General features: G+C 45.4%; 1 protein-coding gene across 1 annotated transcript in view; it reads right to left on the bottom strand.

Moving 5' to 3' along the window:
• Positions 1-23,623, bottom strand: part of LOC144491396 (putative E3 ubiquitin-protein ligase HERC3) — a 52,364-nt gene that overhangs the window by 7,581 nt on the left and 21,160 nt on the right. The window contains exons 13-24 of the mRNA XM_078209172.1: positions 22,565-22,722; positions 20,947-21,027; positions 19,616-19,678; positions 17,907-17,981; positions 16,684-16,773; positions 14,267-14,383; positions 12,031-12,168; positions 10,231-10,397; positions 7,449-7,515; positions 5,372-5,457; positions 3,184-3,367; positions 1,501-1,600 (exon numbers count right to left, since the gene is read on the bottom strand). Coding sequence (XP_078065298.1) covers positions 1,501-1,600; positions 3,184-3,367; positions 5,372-5,457; positions 7,449-7,515; positions 10,231-10,397; positions 12,031-12,168; positions 14,267-14,383; positions 16,684-16,773; positions 17,907-17,981; positions 19,616-19,678; positions 20,947-21,027; positions 22,565-22,722 — 1,326 coding nt within the window. The remainder of the gene's footprint in view (positions 1-1,500; positions 1,601-3,183; positions 3,368-5,371; positions 5,458-7,448; positions 7,516-10,230; positions 10,398-12,030; positions 12,169-14,266; positions 14,384-16,683; positions 16,774-17,906; positions 17,982-19,615; positions 19,679-20,946; positions 21,028-22,564; positions 22,723-23,623) is intronic.

The following is a 23,623-nucleotide window of genomic DNA, read 5'->3' as shown; positions in this document are numbered from 1 at the left end:
ACGAAGATGATTGATGAGGGTAGAGCAATGGATGTTGTCTGCATGGACTTCAGTAAGGCCTTTGACAAGGTCCATCATGGTAGACTGGTGCAGAAGGTGAAGTCGCATGGGATCAGAGGTGAACTGGCAAGGTGGATACAAAACTGGCTCGGTCAAAGAAGACAGAAGGTAGCAGTGGAAGGGTGCGTTTCTGAATGGAGGGCTGTGACAAGTGGTGTTCCTCAGGGATCAGTGCTGGGACCTTTGATGTTTGTAGTATATATAAATGATTTGGAGGTAAATATAATTGGTTTGATTAGTAAGCTTGCGGACGACACAAAGGTTGGTGGATTTGCAGATAGCGATGAAGACCATCAGAGGATACAGCAGGATATATATCGGTTGGAGACTTGGGCGGAGAGATGGCAGATGGAGTATAATCCGGACAAATGTGAGGTAATACATTTTAGAAAGTCTAATACAGATAGGAAATATACAGTAAATGACAGAAGCCTTAAGAGTATTGATAGGCAAAGGGATCTGGGTGTACAGGTACACAGGTCATTGAAAGTGGCAATGCAGGTGGAGAAGGTCGTCAAGAAGGCATAAGGCATGCTTGCCTTCATCGGCCGGGGTATTGAGTTTAAAAATTGGCAAGTCTTGTTGCAGCTTGAGAGAACCTTAGTTAGGCCGCACTTGGGATATAGTGTTCAATTCTGATCGCCATACTACCAGAATGATGTGGAGGCTTTGGAGAGGGTACAGAAAAGATTTACCAAGATGTTGCCTGGAATGGCGGGCATTAGTTATGAGGAGAGGTTGGAGAAACTTGGTTTGTTCTCATTGGAACGACAGAGATTGAGGGGCGACCTGATAGAAGTCTACGAGATTATGAGGAGCATGGACAGAGTGGAAAGTCAGGTGCTTTCTCCCAGGGTGGAGGAGTCAATTACTAGGGGACACAGGTTTAAGGTGCAAGGCGCAAGGTTTAAAGGAGATGTATGAGGCAGATTTTTTACACAGAGGGTTGTGGGTGCCTGGAACTCATTGCTGGGGAAGGTAGTGGAAACGGATACGGTAGTGAGTTTTGAGGGGCGTCTTGACAAATACATGAATAGGATGGGAATAGAGGGATATGGTCCCTGGAAGGGTAGGGGGTTTTAGTTAAGTCGGGCAGCATGGTCGGTGCAGGCTTGGAGGGCCGAAGGGCCTGTTCCTGTGCTGTTATTTTCTTTGTTCTTGTTCTTTCTTTGTTCGTTGTTGGAAAAGCCCATCTGATTCTCCTTTAGGGATTGTCCTTTAGGGAAGGAAATCTGCCGTCCTTACCCAATCTGGCCTACATGTGACTCCAGAGCCACAGCAATGTGGTTGACTCTCAACAGCCCTCAGGCAACTCAGGGTGGGCAATAAATGCTGGCCAGCCACCCAGACCCATGTCCCACAAATGAATAAAAATAATTTGACTGTGCTAAGATCTGTTTAATCCATTAAACACAATAAATGTACAATAAATGTACTTACCGAGAAACCGCTTTTTCTTCACCTCTTCTAGGTTTGCAAAGACTTTCCAAAAATTTCTGATTGTTTTGTCAGTTTGCACGTATCCTTCGTAATATGCATTCTATAGATACAAGACATAGATTACTGAAGATTGACTTCTGTTTGCTTGAGTTTCGAGGTTGAGGGAGGGTCTAACAGTGAGCTGTTTCGAATGTTTAAAAGGATCTTAATTTCCTGGACAAGGGGACACAATCTTGAGTTAGAGAATGGTCATTAAGGGTTGGAATCAGGAAAGAGTTTTACACGCAAGTGGTAATCTGGAACACGTCCCAAAGCGGGCTATAGATTTTGGGTCAATTGAAATGTCCAAGATGGAAATCAATAGATTTGTGACAGGTAAGTTAACTAGGAATGTGAATCAAAATTAGTTAAATGGGATTGGAGATACAAATAAGAAGTCACAATCCAATTAAATGACAGAACAGGATTGAAGAGCGGAGTGACCTGCTGCTGTTATACACTCATCCCATTGTACTCCCCACCGGAATTGGGTGACTGATCAAATTCCCACTGGCTAGGGTAGGTTAGTATTATTTCCAGGGATTTTGATAGAGATTTGATGTGGTTTGGATTTATCGATTATTGTTTAATGTGCTGTGACACTGCACTCATTCCCTGTACAGACAAGGCAGAAATTGTCAAGTGTGACGATACTGTGCCTTTAGGAAATGTATTTATCTCACATTTCCTAATGGATTTTTTTTTAGCAGTCAGTTCTATTTGCCGGTGCCACTTTGTCTATAACTGGCAGCCCCTGTTGATGCTGCAGGAGCATAATTTATCCAAATTGCTGGAATGGTTGTTTTAATCTGGGCTAATGCAGTGTTGTTATTTTAGTGTTTTCCCCTGGGGTTTTTCAGAGTAGGGCTTAATTAGGAAAAGTCGTGACTGGGCGAGGCAAGGCTCACAGAGAGACACAAGCTCAGTTGCTGCTTCAGCTCTGTAGAGAGAAGAAGCAGCTCTCTGTCTCCATCTTACTCGCTGTCGAGATTGGAGATTGGGACCTGCCAGAAAATACGTTTCTTTCTCTGAAGTTCTGCTGTTTGAAGACAGATCTTTCTTTGGAGGCTGCTGTATGGGAGTCAGAAGACAGGTGTCTTTCTGTATCTCTGTCCAGAGGGGTTAAAATGCTGGAAATCTAGCATACATATTGCCATAATTTTACCAGCACACCCACCCCAGATTCGGGGCGGGCGAGGCTCACAGAACTTCATTCTCCGTTGGCCTCGGGCGGGATCTTACGAGCTTTGGGCTGGTGAGGCAGTAAAATTCCGGCGTATATATTATTTGTGTGACTAATTCTGAAGAAGGATGTTTGTCTGTGGGGATTTTGCTTAATTTGGAACTAAAGAGACAACTAGCAGTTAAGAATTATACCTTGTCATGGTTAAGTATTTTAAATGCTAAAAGTTATAATAATTCTTATTATTATATTTAACTATGTTGTTAAATAAAGTTTATTTTAATAAAAGCTTCCTAGTGGATCAATGGAATCACACCTGGAGCGGAACACCTTATGCTCACACTCATGCCAAAATCAGAAGAAGTTGGGGTCTAGTCTAACTTCATAATGTACCTTGGAGTTTCTGATCTGGTCCCTAACACAAGGACATTGAGAAGTAAATGTGAAACACAGCACCAGACCTGTTCCAGCAGCTCCCACTCATAATTGGTGTTTCCGTGGATAACGTCCCTCAGTTCTTCCGGATGGAATACATCCACAACTGGCAGCGAAAAACTGCTCCTGAAACCTTGTGAAAAGGCTTCGAAATGTTGCTCTACAGATGTGTTGAGCTTATAATCCACATAGGCATCAACAAACTGTTTCCTATTTAAAAAGAAAATCTATTTAGAAACTGCATAATTGATCCCTCATCCATCTAAACTCGAGGGAATACAATCCAATCTCTATTAATCTATGTTTAATATCTACAGTTCTAAAATGTTACAGAACTTCACATTCTATCCCGAGTGTCAGATAAGACTATAAGAACCAAGAGCAGGCCATTAGGTCCATCAAGCCTGCTCCACCATTCAATAAGATCAAAGCCGATTTGATTTTGACCTTCCCTCCACTTTCTTTCCTATCCCCATGACTCTTGACTCCTTTGTGGATTGAAAATCTGTCTAACTCAGCCTTGAATATGTTCAGGGACCTGGCCCCCACTGCTCTCTGAAGAAGAGAATTCCAAAGATTAACAACTCTCAGAAAAAAATCCTCCATCTTAAATGAGACATCCCTTATTTTTAAACAGTGCCTTCTAGTTCTAAATTACTTCACAAGGGGATGTACCTTCTCAGCGGGCCCTCCCAGAATCCTTTATATTTCAATAAAATCACCTCTCGTTCTTCTGAAGCAATAAGACCATAAGATATTGGAGCAGAATTAGGCCATTTGGCCCATCCAGCCTGATCCGCTATTCAATCATGGCTAATATGATTCTCATCCCCATTCTCCTGCCTTCTCCCCATAACCCTTGATTCCTTATTGATCAAGCCCAATGAGTATAGGCCCAATCTTCTTAACCTTTCCTCAGAAGACAATTTTCTTCCCAAGGACTAGCCGAGTGAACATTCTCTGAACTGCTTCCAATGAATGCGTTTCTCTCCTTAAGTCAGGAGACCAAAACTGTACACTTTACTCTAGATACAGTCTCAACAGTGCCTTGTAAACTTGCAGCAAGTCTGATGACCCATGTGCTGGGAAAAGCCAATATTTTCTTTTGTCCCTTTTAAGAACAAGATGGATTGGGGATATTTTGAAAGAGGGGTAATTGGTTTCCTGATTATATCATTAGATTCCAAGAAATGCCCAAGTGACTTGTGGTTGCCATGGGGATGAACAGCTCAGAAGCAAAGGGCAAATAAAATATTAATTGCAATGAGGTTGCGTTTCAATCTGTTTTTGCTGGTTGGCAGTTCTGAAGACTGGGAGTTTGCACAAAGCGAAAACAAGCTAGGCTCTCTCTTAATGGAATACTTTACTGTTTGGTGCTGGTGTTGAAGCAGGTATTTGAGAATAGAGCAGAGGCTGTGATACTTGAGGCAATTGGCAAGGACAGAACACTGAAGGCAGGAAGACTATGGATTGGACGATACCAACTGCTGCTTGTTTCAGTGTTGTCAGGGCTCACCAGGCCATTTAATGGAGTCCAAACAGAGAGTTTCTGAGTGTCTAGGGCCGGCACGGTGGCACAGTAGTTAGTGCTGCCTCACAGTGCCAGGGACCCGGGTTCAATTCCCGGCTTGGCTCACTGTCTGTGTGGAATTCACACATTCTCCCCGTGTCTGTGTGGATTTCCTCCAGGTGCTCCGGTTTCCTCCCACACTCCGAAGATGTGCGGGTTAGGTGGATTGGCCATGCTAAATTGCCCCTTAATATCAGGAGGACTAGCTATGGTGAATGCATGGTGTTCTGGGGATAGGGCCTGGGAGGGTTTGAGGTCAGTGCAGACCTGATGGGCCGAATGGCCTCCTTCTGAACCGTAGGATCCTATGATTCTAAAGGATTCTATGATTTTTCTCTGTCAATAGCACTGACTAGAGTGAGATAGGGTTTGTAGATGTGTGCCTTGTGGATGGTAACTGGGGACTGCAGGTAGAATATGGTTACTGTTGAATGTGACTCGAGCTGAAATAGTCGGATGCTAATCGACAGATCTTACAAAACTGAGGCTGAGTTGGAAAGACTGTGAGATTGTCCGTGATTCCATTTTTTTGTGGGATGTATTGCAATTGCTTGTAAATATGTGACCATAAATGCAGCTCTGATCAAACAGCAAACTAACCCAGCAAAGTATCCGGCGAGTTTATATTAAAGAAGAATATTTACCTGTTATGCTTTTGAACAGGTGTCTTGTTACCATCAGGTATGAGTTCCTTTATAACTATGTTCCCATCAGCTGTTTTCATGGGGATCTGCATGCAAACAAAAATGGGAATCATTTTCTTTTGCTCACCAAAAAGTGAGATCGCTAAGAAGAGGCAAGTGAGATCTTCAGAGCTCACTCCTCTTGCTCCCCCGTCCTCCTGAATGGGTAACACAATGGTGTTTCCACAAAGGCAATACAACCACAGCCACCGAGGTTAACCTCGTTTGATAATCTCAAGTGGAGATAAAAGATACAGCAGCAAAATATCGTGGATGCTGGGCGTCTGAAATAAGAACGGAAAATGCTGGAAATATTCAGCTTGCCTGGCAGCCTCTGATGGAGAGAGAAAAACAGAGTTTACGTTTCAGGTCTGTGACTGGGGAGTGGACAAGGGTTTTGCGGAGGGAATGGTCCCTTCAGGCGGTCGAAGGGGAGGAGAGGGAATGTGTATTGTACTAGAGATGGTGGAAATGATGAAGGAAGATCCACTCAATATGGAGGCTGGTGGTGTAGAAGGGGAGGACATGCGGAATGTGATTGTAGTTCTGGGAGGGAGGGGAAAGGGTGAGAGCAGATATGTGTGATGTGGAATGGATATACCAAGGATCCTTTCAATCATTGGGGGGGTGGGGGGTGGTTAGGTTAGGTTCCTCTCCTAACAGAAAAGGAAAACATGTCAAAAAATTTTACATTAGCAGGTTACCTGGTTAGAAGAGATGAGATAGAGACTGAGCATCACCTGGAACAGAATAGTCCTTAAATGAAGTGGGGTGTGAGGAAGTGCAGTCAAGGTAGCTGTGGGAGTCATTAGGCTTATAGTAAATATTTGTTGATTGCCTATTCCCAGAAACAGAGAAGTCAAGGAAAGAGAAGAGTTGGAGGTGGACTTTGGTGAAGGAAGTTGACAGCAAAATTGCTGAAATGTCCCAGTTCAGTGCGAGGGAATTGGCTATGATGCCATCATCAATGTACCAGAAAAAGAGAGGGGTGGAGGGCGAATAGGACACAGACAAAACAATGTTCTATATATCCCACAAAAAGGTAGGCATGGCTAGGACCCAAGTGGATGTCAATAGCAACACATTTTGTTTGGAGAAAATGAGTTCAGTTGAACGATAAATAGGAGGTCAAGTTCAGTCAGGGGGAGGAGCGTGGTGGTGGATGGAAATTTACTGGACCTCTGTTCAAGGAAGACACTGACAGCTCAGAGTGTACTGGGTAAGGATTGGAGGTAGAAAGGAACAGGAGGTCCATGGTGAAAAGGAGATGGTTAGTGTCAGGAAACTGGAAGCTGTTAAAGAGATGGAGGGCATTGGAAAAGTCACAGATGGAGAGGAAAAAAGACTGGACAAGGGGAGAAAAGAGTCCAGATAGGAGGAGGTCAGTTCAGGGATGGGCCAAAATGATGGCTGGAATTTTCCAGCCCACTGCAGTGGGACCAGCGAACCAATGAAATCACCATTCACATCGGCGGAGCTGGAAGATCCTTCTGGCGTAAAAGGACTGACGTGTAGGGCTGGAAAATTCCAGCTGACCGATCAACCAGGGCAGTCCTCTGGCGGTCCTTGGGATGGAGGGAGAGGTAAAACACTCCATGGTGCTATTCAAAAAAGGGTAGGAGAGCTCTCCAGTCTCCTGTTGCTATTTGTTAATGAAAAAATCTGTATTGTAGAGCCAGCTGCAATCATCCCCTGGCCCAACAATTGCCTCAATGCCACTCTTGTTGGGTAAAATATACTTCCAGGATGCGTAATCAGGTGCCTGCTTCTCCGCAGACCTATGAGATCTTTTGAGTCTTACTGGTCAGAGTGTGCACTGCTTATACGTTGCTAATTCGGATCTTCTGTTCCCTCCAGTTTGCACTGTTGTCCTTACATTTTACTTCCTCCCCATCCATCACCGCTCTTCACCCTGGCTGAGCTTGTCCTCAGGCCTATCCATCAACTTAACACGCATCCTCCAAATAAAATACAATGAGGTCCTAGTTATGCCTGCCTTTTTGTTAATAGCTTCAAAGTATGTCAAGAGTAAACTTACAGTAAAATCCAGACAAAACTCATCTTCAACGTCATCATACTCATAATCAAGGACCTCCTGGAGTGAACTGTTTTACCGAAAAGATACAGAAATTGAAAGCTCATCAGTGAGATTTTTCATTATATCACCAGTTTCAAAGCAAGGTTTGTACATGCAGGTAACCTTCGCAAATTGGTTAATTTCCATTGATCAGAAAGTACGCATCAAAAGAGATTGCAAACTTCATATTTAATGTAATATCCTTTGTGGCTATTAACACATTGTAGTAGCTTGAGAAACAGGAAGGGACAAGACCTTGATTCAAAGCTGAGAGGCTCATTTTACAGAAGCATCAGACATGAAAGATCAAGGGAAACACAAGGAATAGGAGGAGAAGTAGACCATTGGGCCCATCTAACCAGTTCTGCTGTTCGATAATACCATGGCCTCAACTCCATTTTCTTGCCTTTAAAAAGAATATTCCTGGGATGTGGGCATCACTGGGCCAGCATTTATTGCCCATCCCTAATTGCCCTTGAACTGAGTGGCTTGCTAGTCCATTTCAGAGGAGCATTTAAGAGTCAACCCCATTGCTGTGGCTCTGGAGTCACATGTAGGCCAGACCAGGTAAGGATGACAGATTTCCCTCCCTAAAGGACATTCGTGAACCAGATTGGTTTTTCCAACAATCGACAATGGTTTCATTAGACTTTTAATTCTAGATTTTTATTGAATTCAACTGCCATGGCTGGATTCAAACCCGGGTCCTCAGAGCATTAAAGCTTTAAAGTTTAAAGTTTATTTATTCATGTCACAAGTAGGTTTGCATTAACACTACAATGAAATTACTGTGAGAATCCATTAGTCGCCACACTCTGGCGCCTGTTCGGGTACACTGAGAGAGAATTTAACATGGCCAATGCACCTAACCAGCATGGCTTTCGGACTGCGGGAGGAAACCAGAGCAGCTGGAGGAAACCTGCACAGACATGGGAAGAACATGTAGACTCTGCACAGACAATGACCCAAGCCGGGAATTGAATCCGGATCCCTAGTCTTAACCTGGGTCTCTGGATTATTAGTCCAGTGATGATACCACTATGACACCACCTGACCTTGAATCATACCTTCCCTGTCTCCCCAAATCACTGGATTCCCTTGTCAATCAAAATCTCTCTAATTCAGCCTTGAATATATTCAATGACCCAGCCTGCACTGCACTCAGTGGAAGAGAATTCCAAAGACTTGCAATCCTCCCAGAAGAAATTCCTCCTCATTTTTGTCTTAAATCCAGACCTCTCATTTTTAAACCATGCTTCCTAACTCTAGATGAAGGGAAACATCCTCTCAGCATCTACCCTGTTCAACTCCCCTCAGAATCCTTTTTGTTTCAATAAGACCACCAGGACAAGGCAGCCCAACTTGATTGGCACCCCATTCACAAACATTCACTCCCTCCACCAATGGAACACAGCGGCATTGGAGTGTGCTATCTACAAGATGCAATGGAGGAACTTCCCAACCTTCTCAGATAACATCTTCCAAACCCAGAACTACTGCCACCTAAAAGAACAAGGGCAGCAGACAGATGGGAACTACACTCAAGAGCCCTCACAAAACTGGAATCAATGGGATTCAGGGGAAAAACTCTCCGCTTGTTGGAGTCATATCTGCACAAAGGAAAATGGTTGTGGTTGTTGGAGGTCAACCATCTCAGTTCAAGGACATCGCTATAGGAGTTCTTCAAGGCAGTGTCTTAGGCCCAACTACCTTCAGCTGCTTCATCAATGACCTCCCTTCACCGTAAGGTCTGAAGTGGGGATGTTCGCTGATGACTGCACAATGTTCAGCACCATTCACAACTGCTCAGACACTGAAGCAGTCCATGTCTAAATGTAGCAAGACCTCGACAATATCCAGGCTTGGGCTGACAAGCGGCAAGCAACATTTGCACCGCGCAAGTGCCAGACAATGACCGACTCCAACAAGAGAAAATCTAACCGTCGCCCCATGACATTCAATGACATTACCATCACTAAATCCCTCACTATGAACATCCTGGGGTTGGCATTTACCAGAAACTCAACTGGACTAGCCATATAAAAGTGTGGCTACAAGAACAGGTCAGAAACTAGGAATCCCTGCGGTGAGTAACTCACCTCCTGACTCCCCAAAAGCCTGTCCAACATCCACAAGGCACAAATCAGCAGTGGAATGGAATAATCTCCCCTGGCCTGGACAAGTGCAGCTCCAACAAGATTCAAGAAGCTCCACGCCATCCAGGGCAAAGCAGCCACTTGTTGGCACCCCTTCCAGATTCATTCATTCATTCCACCACTGACACAGTTCCTGCAATCCATCTTGTAGATGGTAGACAATTGCCAAAGCTCCTTAGGCAGCATTTTCCAAACCCACGACCACCGCTATCTAGAGGACAAGGGCAGGGAATAACACCAGCTGCAAGTTCCCCTCCAAGCCACACACCAACCTGATGTGGAATTATATCCCCATTCCTTCATTGTCGCTGGGTCAAACTCTTGGAACTCCCTCCCTAACAGCACTGTGGGTGTTCCTACATGTCATGGATTGTAACAGTTCAAGAAGGCAGCTCACCTCCACTTTCTCAAGGCCAATTAGGGACGGGCAATAAATGCTGACCAGCCAGCGACACCCACGCCTCAAGAATGGATAAAAGAAAAGTAATTCTTCTGAACTTCAATGAGAATAGTCCCAACATTTCTTCACGAGACGTTTAAATAACTTGGTGGATTTAAGTGTGAGGAGATCTTTTAAGTTCACTCACTTTCCTGCTGTCGGTGAGAGTTCCTTCAGGTCTTCCAGTGTTGGCTGCACATGAAGCAGCTTTTTGTACAAAGCCAACGGGAAGTGAAAATTGCAAATAAAACGATTAGACACAGCATATCGGCAGAGAACTCCCACCAGGTGAAATACATCATCCATTTCTGGTTCCTGTGCATATTTACAACAGAAAAGAAAAATCATAAACTCCTTGCTTGCAAAGTCTTCACAGTACCTTCACCACCAAGATGCAGTTTTTAGTTGGCACCATGTGGAAGCCTTTCTTGCCAGGTGAACTTATTGGGAATCTGGACATGAGCTCTAGGTGATTTTTCCAATGATTAATCAAACTAATCGAAAGATCGTGTACTATGATATGCATTGACAGAGTGTGAAGCTCACCACAAGCTATACACAATTGGAAAATTACTCTTGATACAGCAACTACAGCAAACAGATTTGGATAAGTACATGGATGGGAAAGGATTAGAGGGATATGGGCCAAACGTGAGCAATTGGGATAGCTGGGAGGGCACTGTGGTCAGCATGGACCAGTTGGGTCGAAGGGCCGGTTTCCATGCTATATTGCTCTACGACTCTACAGACTGATCTCGATTCTAAGACATTCTAGTTTTACTGAACTGATCTTTGCCTCGATTTTTTTGAGGCTTGCATGTGACTGAGTTGTCATCGGCCTTAGGCAGTAAGCATACGTTTCAGCCTATTCCAGCTCTTACATACTGGGAAGGGTGTAAGATTCAGGATCATACTTCCACGGTCTGTCAGAGTTTCATAATCCCCCCAAAAATTCCAAAATGCCTTTGGCCCTCTGTTCACCACTGCATTTCTACAGTGACTGATCTGTTCAACTGCACCTTCACCTCCAGCTTTAATGGTCCTCGTCCCCACTAATTCTCTCTCACTTGCCATGGGTGAATCCATGATCAGGCGGGTGGTTGATGGTGGTTTGCCTAAGCTAGGGTAGAGTAAAGGAGCAGGGTAGCCACTGAGGTTCAACCGAGGCTTTCCCTGATGCAATTCTTTCAAAGCCAACTCGGCCTTTTGGCTAAGATGAAATGTTAGATCAAACCCGGGATGGGGCGCAATGTCTCATCCTGTCAGCTTGGATCTTGCTTGTCCCTCATGTGGGGACCATGATTGGGCTTAATTTGAATTGGCTTGTTTGATTAGAATTAATGTACCGAAAGGTCCCAAAACAAAACTCCCTCTCGATTGAAGTATTATCCATGAACAGATTTGCCCAGATTGCTGTCTCATTTCACTGAGGTCAGCCTTACCCAAATCGAGAATCCTCGCAATCGTTCCATGTGTCTCTCTTCTAAACACAACTTTGAACTTGATTATACTCACACTGGCAGTCCCTTTGGTATGGCCCTCATTTGTACTCTGCTAAGTCTGAGCAAAATACATGTGGACAATTGGTCTAGTCATTCAGTGCCAGATCCGGAAGACCACACAAAGCCCTATTGGCTCCTACTTATGTTTGCAAAAAAGGTGCCGCTATTCTGGGACCACGTATCCTCGCCACCACCTGTTATCAATTCTCAAACTTTTGCCCAACTCTACCTGTGTCTCTGGTTGTACATTACTGGAGCCTCCACTTCGAGTTCATGGTGGGAAGCTTGGGGAGGGGGAAATCCCACCCCCTGACTTGACCGTTTTTCTGTTAAAATTCACTTATCTTTAGAGTAGAGTACCTATCCAGTAGAGAAGTTCTGCTGGAACGCTTTTTGAAATTTCTGATGCCCACCTTTACAGGTCACGCAGTATAACAAAGCCTTACCCAGGTGGGGAACCAAAGCAGCCCGGAATCCTCGGAGCACTGAAATATCCGTCCATTATTGAGCAGTTCCCGACTGAAGAGGGTGAAGAATTCTTGAGATACCCCAGAGCCAAAACTTAATTCATCTTTGAATGTGGTCTGAGATATGGGAGAATCAAGAATGAAACACTGATACATAGAAACATAGAAACTAGAAGCAGGGGTAGGCCATTTGGCCCTTCGAGCCTGCTCTGCCATTCATTTTGATCATGGCTGGTCATCAAATTCAATATCCTGATACCCCTTCCCCCATATCCCTTGATCCCTTTAGCCCCAAGAGCTATATCTAATTTCTTCTTGAAATCACACAACGTTTTGGCCTCAACTACTTTCTGTGGTAGTGAATTCCACACATTCACCTCCCTCTGGGTGAAGAAATTTCTCCTCACCTCAGTTCTAAAAGGTTTACCCCTTATCATAGAACATAGAACATAGAACAGTACAGCACAGAACAGGCCCTTCGGCCCACGATGTTGTGCCGAGCTTTATCTGAAACCAAGATCAAGCTATCCCACTCCCTATCATCCTGGTGTGCTCCATGTGCCTATCCAATAACCGCTTAAATGTTTCTAAAGTGTCTGACTCCACTATCACTGCAGGCAGTCCATTCCACACCCCAACCACTCTCTGCGTAAAGAACCTACCTCTGATATCCGTCCTGTATCTCCCACCACGAACCCTATAGTTATGCCCCCTTGTAATAGCTCCATCCACCCGAGGAAATAGTCTTTGAACGTTCACTCTATCTATCCCCTTCATCATATCCTCAAACTATGACCCCTAGTTCTGAACTCCCCCACCATTCTTTTTTGAATCTACCCTGTCTAGCCCTGTTAGATATTTCTAAGTTTCTGTGAGATCCCCTCTCACTCTTCTAAACTCCAGCGAATATAATCCGAACCAACTTAGTCTCTCAATACAATCATGGATGTTGAATGTTTTATCTTTTGATGTCTCTTTCATCTGAATTTAGTGGATTGTGTTGAAGTGGGGGCAATGGCATGGTGAGCCGGGAGAATCAGGAAGTTCTGCATCTGATTCCGAATGTTAAACTGAGGGCAGGAAGGGCACGGCACCGTAATCCCGCTCACTGGTGCTGAGATACTATGAAGGCTCATGTTGAGCAAGTTAAAGCCAATCATCCCTGAGCCCACCAGAACTCAGTTGTAAAATGAGACCCAGAGAACTGTGAGGTGCGGCATTTGGGATGGTCGAATAAGGCAAAGGAGTACACAATAAATGAGAGGATAGCAAAAGTGTAAGGGAGTCAAAGTTTATTTATTAGTGTCACAAGTAGGCTTTCATTAACACTGCAATGAAGTTACTGTGAAAATCCCCTGGGCGCACCTGTTCGGGTTCACTGAGGGAGAATTTAGCACGGCCAACGCACCTCACCAGCGCGTCCTTCCGACTGTGGGAGGAAACCAGAGCACCCGGAGGAAACCCATGCAGACACAGGGAGAATGTACAGACTTCACACAGACAGTGATGCAAGCCGGGAATCAAACCCGGGTCCCTAGCGCTGTGAGGCAGCAGTGCTAACCATTGTGCCATCGTGCGGAAGTGAGAGACCATGAAATGAATGCTCACAGATCGCTGAAGGTAGCAGGACAGGTTGACAAGGTCGTTAAGAAGGCACATGGAATCCTTTCCATTTATTAGCTGAGGCATAGAATATAAGAGCAGGGAGTTTATACTGGAACTATAGAAAGCATTATGGCCGCGATTCTCTGAATTGGGACTGAGTGTGCTTGCAATTTCAAAAATCCTTCAGTGACAGCCTCAGCTGTGAATGCATCTGAAGTGGTTTCATTGACCCTAACCTCAAGCTAAGCCTGACTGACAGTCTGCGGCTTCTGCTTTGTAAAAGTGGGACTGAGGCCTGTTTGGGAGTCTGAGAGTGAAGGGGACCTGAGTGGGTGTCTGAGGGGGGAGGAATGCTAAGTGGAGGGGGGGGGGGGTCACCCGCTGCCTGTGTAGTATTGGGAGGTGGGGGGGGGGGAAGAATTCCCCTCTTTGCTGAGGGGTTCGTGGTTACCTTGAGATCCAACATGCCAGGTCCACGACTTTGTCTGCAATGCCAAGGGATATCGGCAAACATGTAAAAACCATTTGCACGTAGTCGTAGTGACTTGATGGTCCAATTAAAAAAATTATAAGTGAAAACAAATCCTACAAGTTTAATGAAACAATGTACCTGAAATATAGCATATTGAGCACCTGATCCATTGGATCTTAAGCAGTCCAGTGCGTCCTGAAGAATCGATTTCCTTGAAACATGCAGGCTTAATATTGGTTGAGATATAAAGGCTTGCTGAAATAAATTAGTTCACATGTAAGAAGACAGTTATGGTTTGCAAATGTGTGCGGAAAGTGAGACTGAGAGATTCAACAACTCTGAAAATACAATAAATCCTAACTTCGCTGTTTTGTTACCATCTGGGAAGTGAGAGGAAGATGACTAGACATGACAGTCTATCACAGCATCCTAATGGACAAGTCAAATGTCAGGGAGAAATGGGCCCAAACTTCCTGCTGCAGGGAGCTGTAAATTGGGCAGTAGTGAATTAGCAGCCTATTATACAACTGCTGATGGACTGCAGGCTATTTTCTACCGTTGCCAGGGCTGAAACCGCAACCCATGAGAAGGAGTTACTTTCTACCTCAGACTGATCCATCCATTCGCCAGGACTTTCCACAGACAAGCACACGCGCACACAGATGTACACACGCACACACACCCACACACACACACACACACACCCCCCCCCCACCCCCCATGCCCACACTGAGCCCCGCAGCAGGTTTCCAGCAGGGGATATGGAAAATCTTTGGCTGCCAGTGGGATCTTCTGGTCCCGCCAAAGCCTGCAGGCTTTTGCATGACTCGCCTGCTCAGTTGCCAGGGAACCCGCCGCAGGAGGGACAACAACGGCAGGACTGGAAGATCCCGCTGCTGGGAAGAGCTGGAAAATCCCACCCATTGGTGCGGTGGTGAAAGGCGTCAATCACACGTGAGGGAAGCATTGCATTTATGTTGCCACCTCAGGAAGTCCAAAAGCACTTTACAGCCAATGAGGTGCCGAGTGAACCTGTGGAGTCCAACAGCCGTACGCCTCTTTTTTTTAATTCATTCGTGGGACACGGGCGTCGCCGGCTGGCCAGCATTTATTGCCCATCCCTGGTTGCCCTTGTTCAGAGGGCAGTTTAGAGTCAACCACACTGCTGTGGCTCTGGAGTTACATGTAGGCCAGAACAGGTAAGGATGGCAGATTTTCTTCCCTAAAGGAGATTAGTTTTCCCATAAGTGGCCATTTGATGAGTGAAATTTTCCAACCTCCTGATGGTAGGCTTGGAAATGGAAGGGCTGGGAAGGCAGGGACAGATACTTGGGAACAGCTACCTGATGCATTCCCACTACTGGGAACTTCCCCGGATGGACAGCCCACAGGGTTGACTCCCTACCTGTTCTATGGTGGTGTACAGCAAATTAATATTCTTAAGGCCTGAATAAGGAGTGGTCCTGTCGGCATTTTGCCACCACTGGAGCAGCCCCCCCACCCCAGGTTGCGGAGGCCACCAGCTCAGTGGAGGCTGGCACCCTATGCCAGGGCTGGGGCTCCTCAGAGCCAAAAGCCCTGTTTCCCAAAACAGGCCACAGGCAGGAAAGGCCACACCCGCATCTGAAATGAATCCTTCAGAGAGATTGTCCTGTTGCTGCAAGGAGCCTACGGGATTCAACGCTCAGAATGTTTGACTCAGCTCCGTGCCTCTGGGATGAGGTGGATTTGTGGTCCCCGACCTGTCTCAGCAGCCCCGTTCCTCCTGGTGGGGCTTCTGGGGCTCCAGAGCAAACAGCCCCCTAAATCTTTTTTTATTATTCATTCATGGGACATGGGCGTTGCTGGCTGGCCAGCATTTATTGCCCATCCCGAGTTGCCCTTGAACTGATTGGCTTGATAGGCCATTTCAGAGAGCAGATGAGTTCGACCACATTGCTGACTCTGGAGTCACATGTAGGCCAGACCAGGTAAGGGCGGCAGATTTCCTTCTCTAAAGGACATGAATGAACCAGGTGGGTTTTCCCGACCATCGACAATGGTTTCATGGTCATCAGTAGATTCTTAAATCCAGATATTAATTGGACGTCGAGTACAGTACAGGCAATTAGGAGACTCTCCCAAAAAACCATGCATTGGCCTCACTCCCGGTGAATGGAAATGGGACTCCCCAACTGGTCCGGACGTCAGGCTACCAAAGCCAGTGGGAGAATCCAGCCCAGTGTGATAATGAGTGATACAATTTTGCCACAACACCAGAGTTCCTTCAAGTAGTGCCGTGGGATCTTTTACGTCCACCTACGAGGGCACCCAAGTACGTGCACAGTAGTATGGGCGACCCCAGTGCCCTCTCACTAACCTTGCGTGCTGTGATGGGCTCATAATCATAATAATGCAACTGCCAGGTTCACAATGCTAAAGATCATGAACTTCTCTCTTTCAATTAGTGCCAAAACCTAAAGGCATTGACATGCTACTATGTTGCTGTACTCCCTTGGTCTGCATGTTGTATACACATTGGGATACACTTCTACAGAACTAAACGTAACACATACTTGGTGGAATATCAAGGATTCCATAGTCCAGAATTCAAGCTTTGTTTCCAGATCAAAGATGCAATGAGATGGAATTAAATTTTCTAGGATCTGTGGAATGAAGGAATCATTAATATAAATATAGTCACTATATATTAATCACACATGTTTTACAAATATATATATTTCTGCAAAATAGCAAATGATTACCAGTTGACATATTCCCCCAAGTAAGACTTCCTATTGATGCTGCCTTCCTGCTCAATTCCACTACTTATTTACAACTGTACAAGTCTGACGTCTCCAGGTGAAATATATCTGCACTGCTTCCTGAGGCTCTGATCAGTGGCCTGCAATTCGTCCAAAGGGAAATTGGCAAAATTCACAGACAAACTGGAGGGGTTTGTGCCAAAACCTCCACGATATCCCAGATAGAGGCGGCACAGTGGCACAGTGGTCAGCACTGCTGCCTCACAGTGCCAGGGACCCGGGTTCGATTCCGGGCTTGGGTCGCTATCTATGTGGAGTCTACACGTTCTCCCTGTGTCTGCGTGGGTTTCCTCCGGTTTCCTCCCACAGTCCGAAAGACGTGCAGGTTAGGTGGATTGGCCATGCTAAATTCTCCCTCAGTGTACCCAAACAGGTGCCGGATGTGGCGACTAGAGGATTTTCATAGAAACTTCATTGCGGTGTTAATGTAAGCCTACTTGTGACACTAATAAATAAACTTTAAAAAAAACATTTGGCCCAAACAACCCCAATTCCTCACTGGCGTGTCAAAATACATCAGAGATTCTGTCAGTGGGTGAAAGTAAGCTTGTTTAAAAGACCAAATATGGGGGCCTGGTGTGCCGGTCAACAGTCTCGCCCTCCCGAAAAGAAATTTGGTAAATGGGGACTTTGAGAGATCAGATCAATGTTGGGGATACAGCAAAATGCAGAAGATGGGCTGAAACAAAAGCAGCACGTGGAAGAAATATAAGGACATAAGAAATAGGAGTTAGAGAAGACCATTTGGCCCTTCAAGCCTGCTTGTCCATGACTATTCCCAGCTGGGTCACTGTGAGAGAGCAACAAACAGGGGCCACATTCACCCCCACAGAGCAAGAGTCTTGCATCTTCTAACAACAAGTTTAACATGGCCAGACAACAGGTCACCCTGACTTCTTCATGGGATGGGGAGAGAATGATCAAACAAAATGATCACTATTGAAAAAAACAAACATGCTACACAGCTAACCTACCTTGCGTAGTATTGAAAAATATTCTTCAAACCGTTGGTATGGAGCGTCTAGTGGCATGTAATGTCCCTTCATTGCCTGTGAAGAAAGCATAAAATCGTCGCCAGAGGTCGTACTGTAGCACCATGATCAAGAAATCAGTTGGCGTGCCTCTTTTAACATTCTTACAAACAGATCCCATTTCTGGACTGATATGCGTTGCCTCCGTGAAATTTTCCGTCTTAGAATAACAACTTTGATTTATATAGCAGTTTTAACACTAAAACGTTGCAAGATGTTTTGCGTGAAAGATTGACAAAATTTGACGCTGAACCATGAAAGGAATTATTGGGTAGCCAAAAACATGGTCAAAGAGTTAGATTTCATAAGGAAGGGAGGAGGGGTTTGGGGAAGAAAATCCAGTGCGTAGAGAGACCATTAACATTTAAAAATAAATTTGCATTCCCAGCTGCGTGGGTTTTCATGGCCTCGCTCGAGCGAGACCGCAAATTCCCGCCTGAGGTCAACGGACATCTCCGTTGTCCGCCCCCGCCCGCTCCAATTCCCTGGAGGCGGGATGGTAGAATTCCGGTAATTATCTGGCTTGTCTTTCTAACGCCCAGCAATTTTAAAAACAAAATGTCAGGCATTCTTTTCATAAAGACTCGCCCTTGAAATAGTATGCATCAAGAATCAGGGATGCAAGCAATATTAAATTTAGCAATAACGAACATGATTTAGCCAACAGCCTAACAGCCCTTGAACATTTATCCAAGTGATCATAGTATAATGAATCATAGAATCCATAGAATCCCTACAGTGCAGAAGGAGGCCATTCGGCCCATCGAGTCTGCACCGACCACAATCCCACCCAGGCCCTCCCCCCACATATTTTACCCGCTAATCCCTCTAACCTACGCATCTCAGGACTCTAAGGGGCAATTTTTAACCTGGCCAATCAACCTAACCTGCACATCTTTGGACTGTGGGAGGAAACCGGAGCACCCGGAGGAAACCCACGCAGACACGAGGAGAATGTGCAAACTCCACACAGACAGTGACCCGAGCCGGGAATCGAACCTGGGACCCTGGAGCTGTGAAGCAGCAGTGCTAACCACTGTGCTACTGTGAAGATGCGGAGATGCCGGCATTGGACTGGGATGGACACAGTAAGAAGTCTCACCAAGTTAAAGTCCAACAGGTTATTTGGAATCATGAGCTTTCGGAGCGCTGCTCCTTCATCAGGTCTCACTGCAGTGGGATGGGAAAATCCCATCAGCGTGAACAGCCGTTAGATTGCGGTCTTAATTTATGCTCTTTGAGACATCCAGTAGCTATGAAAGATACTGGTGCAAATGTTACCGTCCCGCCCGCCTGGAATGTTCTGTTGACCTCGGGTGGGATTTTCCGGGCCAAGCGAGTCAAATGCAAATCTTTCTTTTCTGACCTCATGATCAGAACAGGCTCAAGGGGCTAAATGAAACTGTTATTTCAATCCTCCTATGCATCATTGCTATGCCAGGTGCCTGCACACAATAGGAGCTGAAATCACAATAAAAAATATAAACCAGGGAAGCGCATTCATTTATTCTTCCCTCAGTTATAGGGAATGAATTAATAATGTTGCATAAAATGTTTATGAATTCCCATCTCTGTCCATTCATTGTGTTCAAAGGGAATTAATTGTCATTGGCTTTAAGCCTCTTTAACTTGTGCTTCAAGAAAATACATACACTATTTATGAATTCATCTGTCGCAGTTTGAGGAACTCCTGGAAAACATTGTGCAGCATACACCTGCAAACAAAGTAGGAGTGAGCTTTAGTTTTTGAATACCCCCTGCTTTGTGCTTCTTATCAACAAGTATTGTATCAAATCAAGGGTAGAAAAATGTGACTAATCCACCTAATTTACATACTCTTGGACACTAAGGGGCAATTTAGCATGGTCAATGCACCTAACCTGCATAACCTTGGAGTGTGGGAGGAAACATAGTTTCCAGAGCACCCGGAAGAAACCCACGCAGACATGGGGAGAATGTTCTCCACCAACGCCTCTACTTTCTCAGAAGATTAAGGAAATTTGGCATGTCAGCTATGACTCTCACCAATGTTTACAGATGCACCATAGAAAAACATTCTTTCTGGTTGTATCACAGCTTGATATGGTTCCTGCTCTGTCCAAGACCGCAAGAAACTAGAAAAGGTTGTGAATGTCGCCTAATCCATCACGCAAACCAGCCTCCCATCCATTGACTCTGTCTACACTTCCCGCTGCCCCAGCAAAGCAGCCAGCATAATTAAGGACCCCACACACTCCGGATATACTCTCTTCCACTTTCTTCCATCGGGAAAAAGTTACAAAAGTCTGAGGTCACAGACCAAGCGACTCAAGAACAGCTTCATCCCTGCTGCCGTCAGACTTTTGAATGGACCTACCTCGCCTTAAGTTGATCTTTCTCTACACCCTAGCTATGACTGTAACACTACATTCTGCACCCTCTCCTTTCCTTCTCTATGAACGGTATGCTTTGTCTGTATAGCGCGCAAGTAACAATACTTTTCACTGTATACTAATACATGTGACAATAATAAATCAAATCAAATCAAACATAGCTAACAATGAACACTGTCTATGTAAACATGTCACACAACAAATACACCTTTCTGTCAATGGTGGCACTGCAGTATTGCAGCCTCTGTTTCAGCCAACTCTTCGAGCACGATTTTCCGGCCGTCTTCGCCCTAAGACCCGAAAATCCCGCCCGAGGTCAAAGGACCACTGCATGGTCTTGTCCCACCCGTGGCAGGCGGGTTGGGAAAATTGCGCCCTACATCTCATATTGCTGTAAACGTTGCCTACTCATCCTCTGCTAAAACACAGTGCAAAATCTGAGAGCGCAACTGAACAGCTCCAGGGCCTATTCTCCGTTCCCTATGGCACGCTTCGGCTGGGGTTGAAATGGGAGTGCACCAGAAAGTGCCATGGGATACTCGTTCTTTAATGTGAGCACACAGCAAAACAGAGATCATTTTTAGCTCAGAATTTTATATTTGTCCACTTACTGTTAAAGAGGCTTTAAAAATGTCCATGACAGGAATGCGGAAATATCTCTCTGGAATCTTTTGATACCTGCTCGCGTTTACCTGCCAGCATATAATTACGCATAAATTAGCATTGTGCAATTTGGTACACTTGGGAGGTATTTAATGGATGTGAAGATGGGTGTTCTGCGCACTGGCTGGAGAACTGACAAAGACCCTGCATCACATCTTTCCAGGGAGGCCAACTGTATTAACTTGGGAAGCAGTGGGCTTTTCCTGGGATCAAGGGCTCCAGGAGTAGACGTTCCACCTGCGAATTGCTGCCAGGCAATCAGAGGCCAGTAACTCTTCATTGCTCGGCATTGCCACTGGGAGGTGGTGGCTGCTGCCAGTAGTACACTCACCTGAGGGACAGGATTGCCTTTGGTCCAGGTACAGGTGAGCGATGGCAGAGGGGGGATAGGTGAGGGGTGGAGGTTGTGGGGCTCTAACTCTGGTGTTTTCCTGCTATTGTGCCTGGAGATGAATAAATAATTAATAATCAATAGAAACTGATGGTCATACTTAGTTATCAAATCCATTCTTATTGAGTTTTCAGCAGCAAGGGTAAGGGGGTGGGGGTGGGGGTGTGGGGGTGGGGGTGTGGCGGGGGGGGGAGGGGGGTGTGGGGGTGTGTGGCTCTCAGTATCCCCACCTTCCAAGTTGGGTTCCTTGATCAGGCACTGGGTTCTCTGACAAAGAGGGACATCCCCTCCCAGGAATTCATAAGCAAATAAGTCAGGGTTTGATTTTTGGGCTAACTGAATGCTAAGTCTCCAGTCTGGTGATGGGTGAATACCAGAGGTGGCGGGATTGGCGGCAGAACAGGAAGGGTATCCATGAGCTTTCCTGGACAGTGATGGGAAGGCCAGAAAGTTCACCTTCCCACCTGTTTAAATGCCCTCCTGCCATCAAACTCAACAGGGGGGAAGGGCATTACATTCCACCAAGATATCTGGTAAGCATAGCATGCTCATGAAGAAAAGATTACTTTGGACTCATAGGGTGGGATTTTCTGGCCGCTTTCATCCCAAAACTGGAAAATCCCACCCAAGGTCAATGGACCTTTGCATGCTCCACCCCAGCCCTGCCCACTATGATTCCCGTGAAGGGCGGGACAGGAAAATCCTCCCCCATAGTTCCAAAAAGTCTTTAACTTTGGTGGTTTCCTCCTATTGTGCCTGGAGATTAATCAATAATTATTAATCAGTCAAGACTGATGGACATACTTAGTTATCAAATCCATTCTTATTATGTGACTAACCGGATGACATAAAGCAAATTCATACATTACTATAATATCGGAACCATATGAGGGTCTATCTATTGATGCAATCTACATTACTCAGTCCTAGTTGTGGCATTTCATGTGTCAGAATTTTGGATTTATAAGACAACTCTTCACACAATAAAGCATCCCAAGGTGTTGATAAGCAAATTAAACCAAGAAGGTTTTCAGGTTTCTGTTCAAGATTGGAACGGAGCGATGGCAAGGAGATGTGTTCCAGAATTGGGGAAAAGGACAGCTAAACATGGAGCAGAGTGGGGTCAAACTAAAAAAACATCAAAACTGAATTTAGGAGCGAAAACTTGCACCTACCTGGTAAAGTGTTTGTAAAAGTTTTAATGAGTTGCGTAGTTGGGAGTTGTATTTTGAGATATCAGCCATGGCAAGCTGAAGATGGCGATGTGATTCTTTTTGAAACATCCTCACAAGACGTATGAAGAAATAATAAGGCATCGTACTCCACCAGCATTCTGGTCAAGAAAGAGCGCAGAAATGTTCACACGAAATAAAACACAGCCCATCAAAACAGCAAACAGAATGATGAATTAGAAAGATAGGACAAGGTGTGCTATGCTTAAAATGATCGTGTCCCTTCTTTGCCAATAATTTCCTTGGGCGTGTTCCTGATTGGTTGCCATAAACCATCAGCAGAAACCACATTTACATGGTGTTTCTATCAAAGTTCTGATCAGGATCAGGGCGACACAGTAGTGAGCACTGCTGCCTCATAACGCCAGAGACCTGGGTTCAATTCTGGCCTTGAGCGACTGTCTTTGTGGAGTGTCCACGAGGGTTTCTTTAGGGTGCTCCAGTTTCCTCCCATACTCCAAAGATGTACGGGTTAGGTTGATTGGCCATATTAAATTGATCCTTGGTGTCAGGGGGGACTTATAGGGTAAATACTTGGGGTTACGGGGATAGGGCCTGGGGTGGGATTGTGGTCAGTGCAGGCTCGATGGGCCAAATGGCCTCCTTCTGCACTGCAGGGATTCTATGATTCAAAGAGCTGCACCGATGTTTGAGAACTTAGTCTGATTCTGACAACTCAAGACAACTCAGTTTGCAGGTGCAGCAGGTGATCAAGAAGGCAAATGGAATGTTGGCCTTTATCGCGAAGGGGATGGAGTATAAAAGCAGGGAGGTCTTGCTGCAATTGTACAAGGTACTCGTGAGGCTGCACCTGGAGTACTGTGTGCAATTTTGGTCCCCTTATTTGCGAAAGGATATATTGGCCTTGGAGGGAGGACAGAGAAGGTTCACCAGGTTGATACCGGAGATGAGGGGGTTAGCTTATGAGGAGAGATTGAGTAGATTGTACTCGTCTTATAGAGACATATAAGATAATGAAGGGGCTAAACAGGGTAGAGGCAG

The sequence above is a fragment of the Mustelus asterias genome, chromosome 1 (genome assembly GCF_964213995.1).
Source record: "Mustelus asterias chromosome 1, sMusAst1.hap1.1, whole genome shotgun sequence".
Classification (NCBI taxonomy): domain Eukaryota; kingdom Metazoa; phylum Chordata; class Chondrichthyes; order Carcharhiniformes; family Triakidae; genus Mustelus; species Mustelus asterias.
The sequence above is the reverse complement of the archived record's forward strand: the minus strand, read 5'-3'. Positions and strand labels throughout refer to the sequence as shown.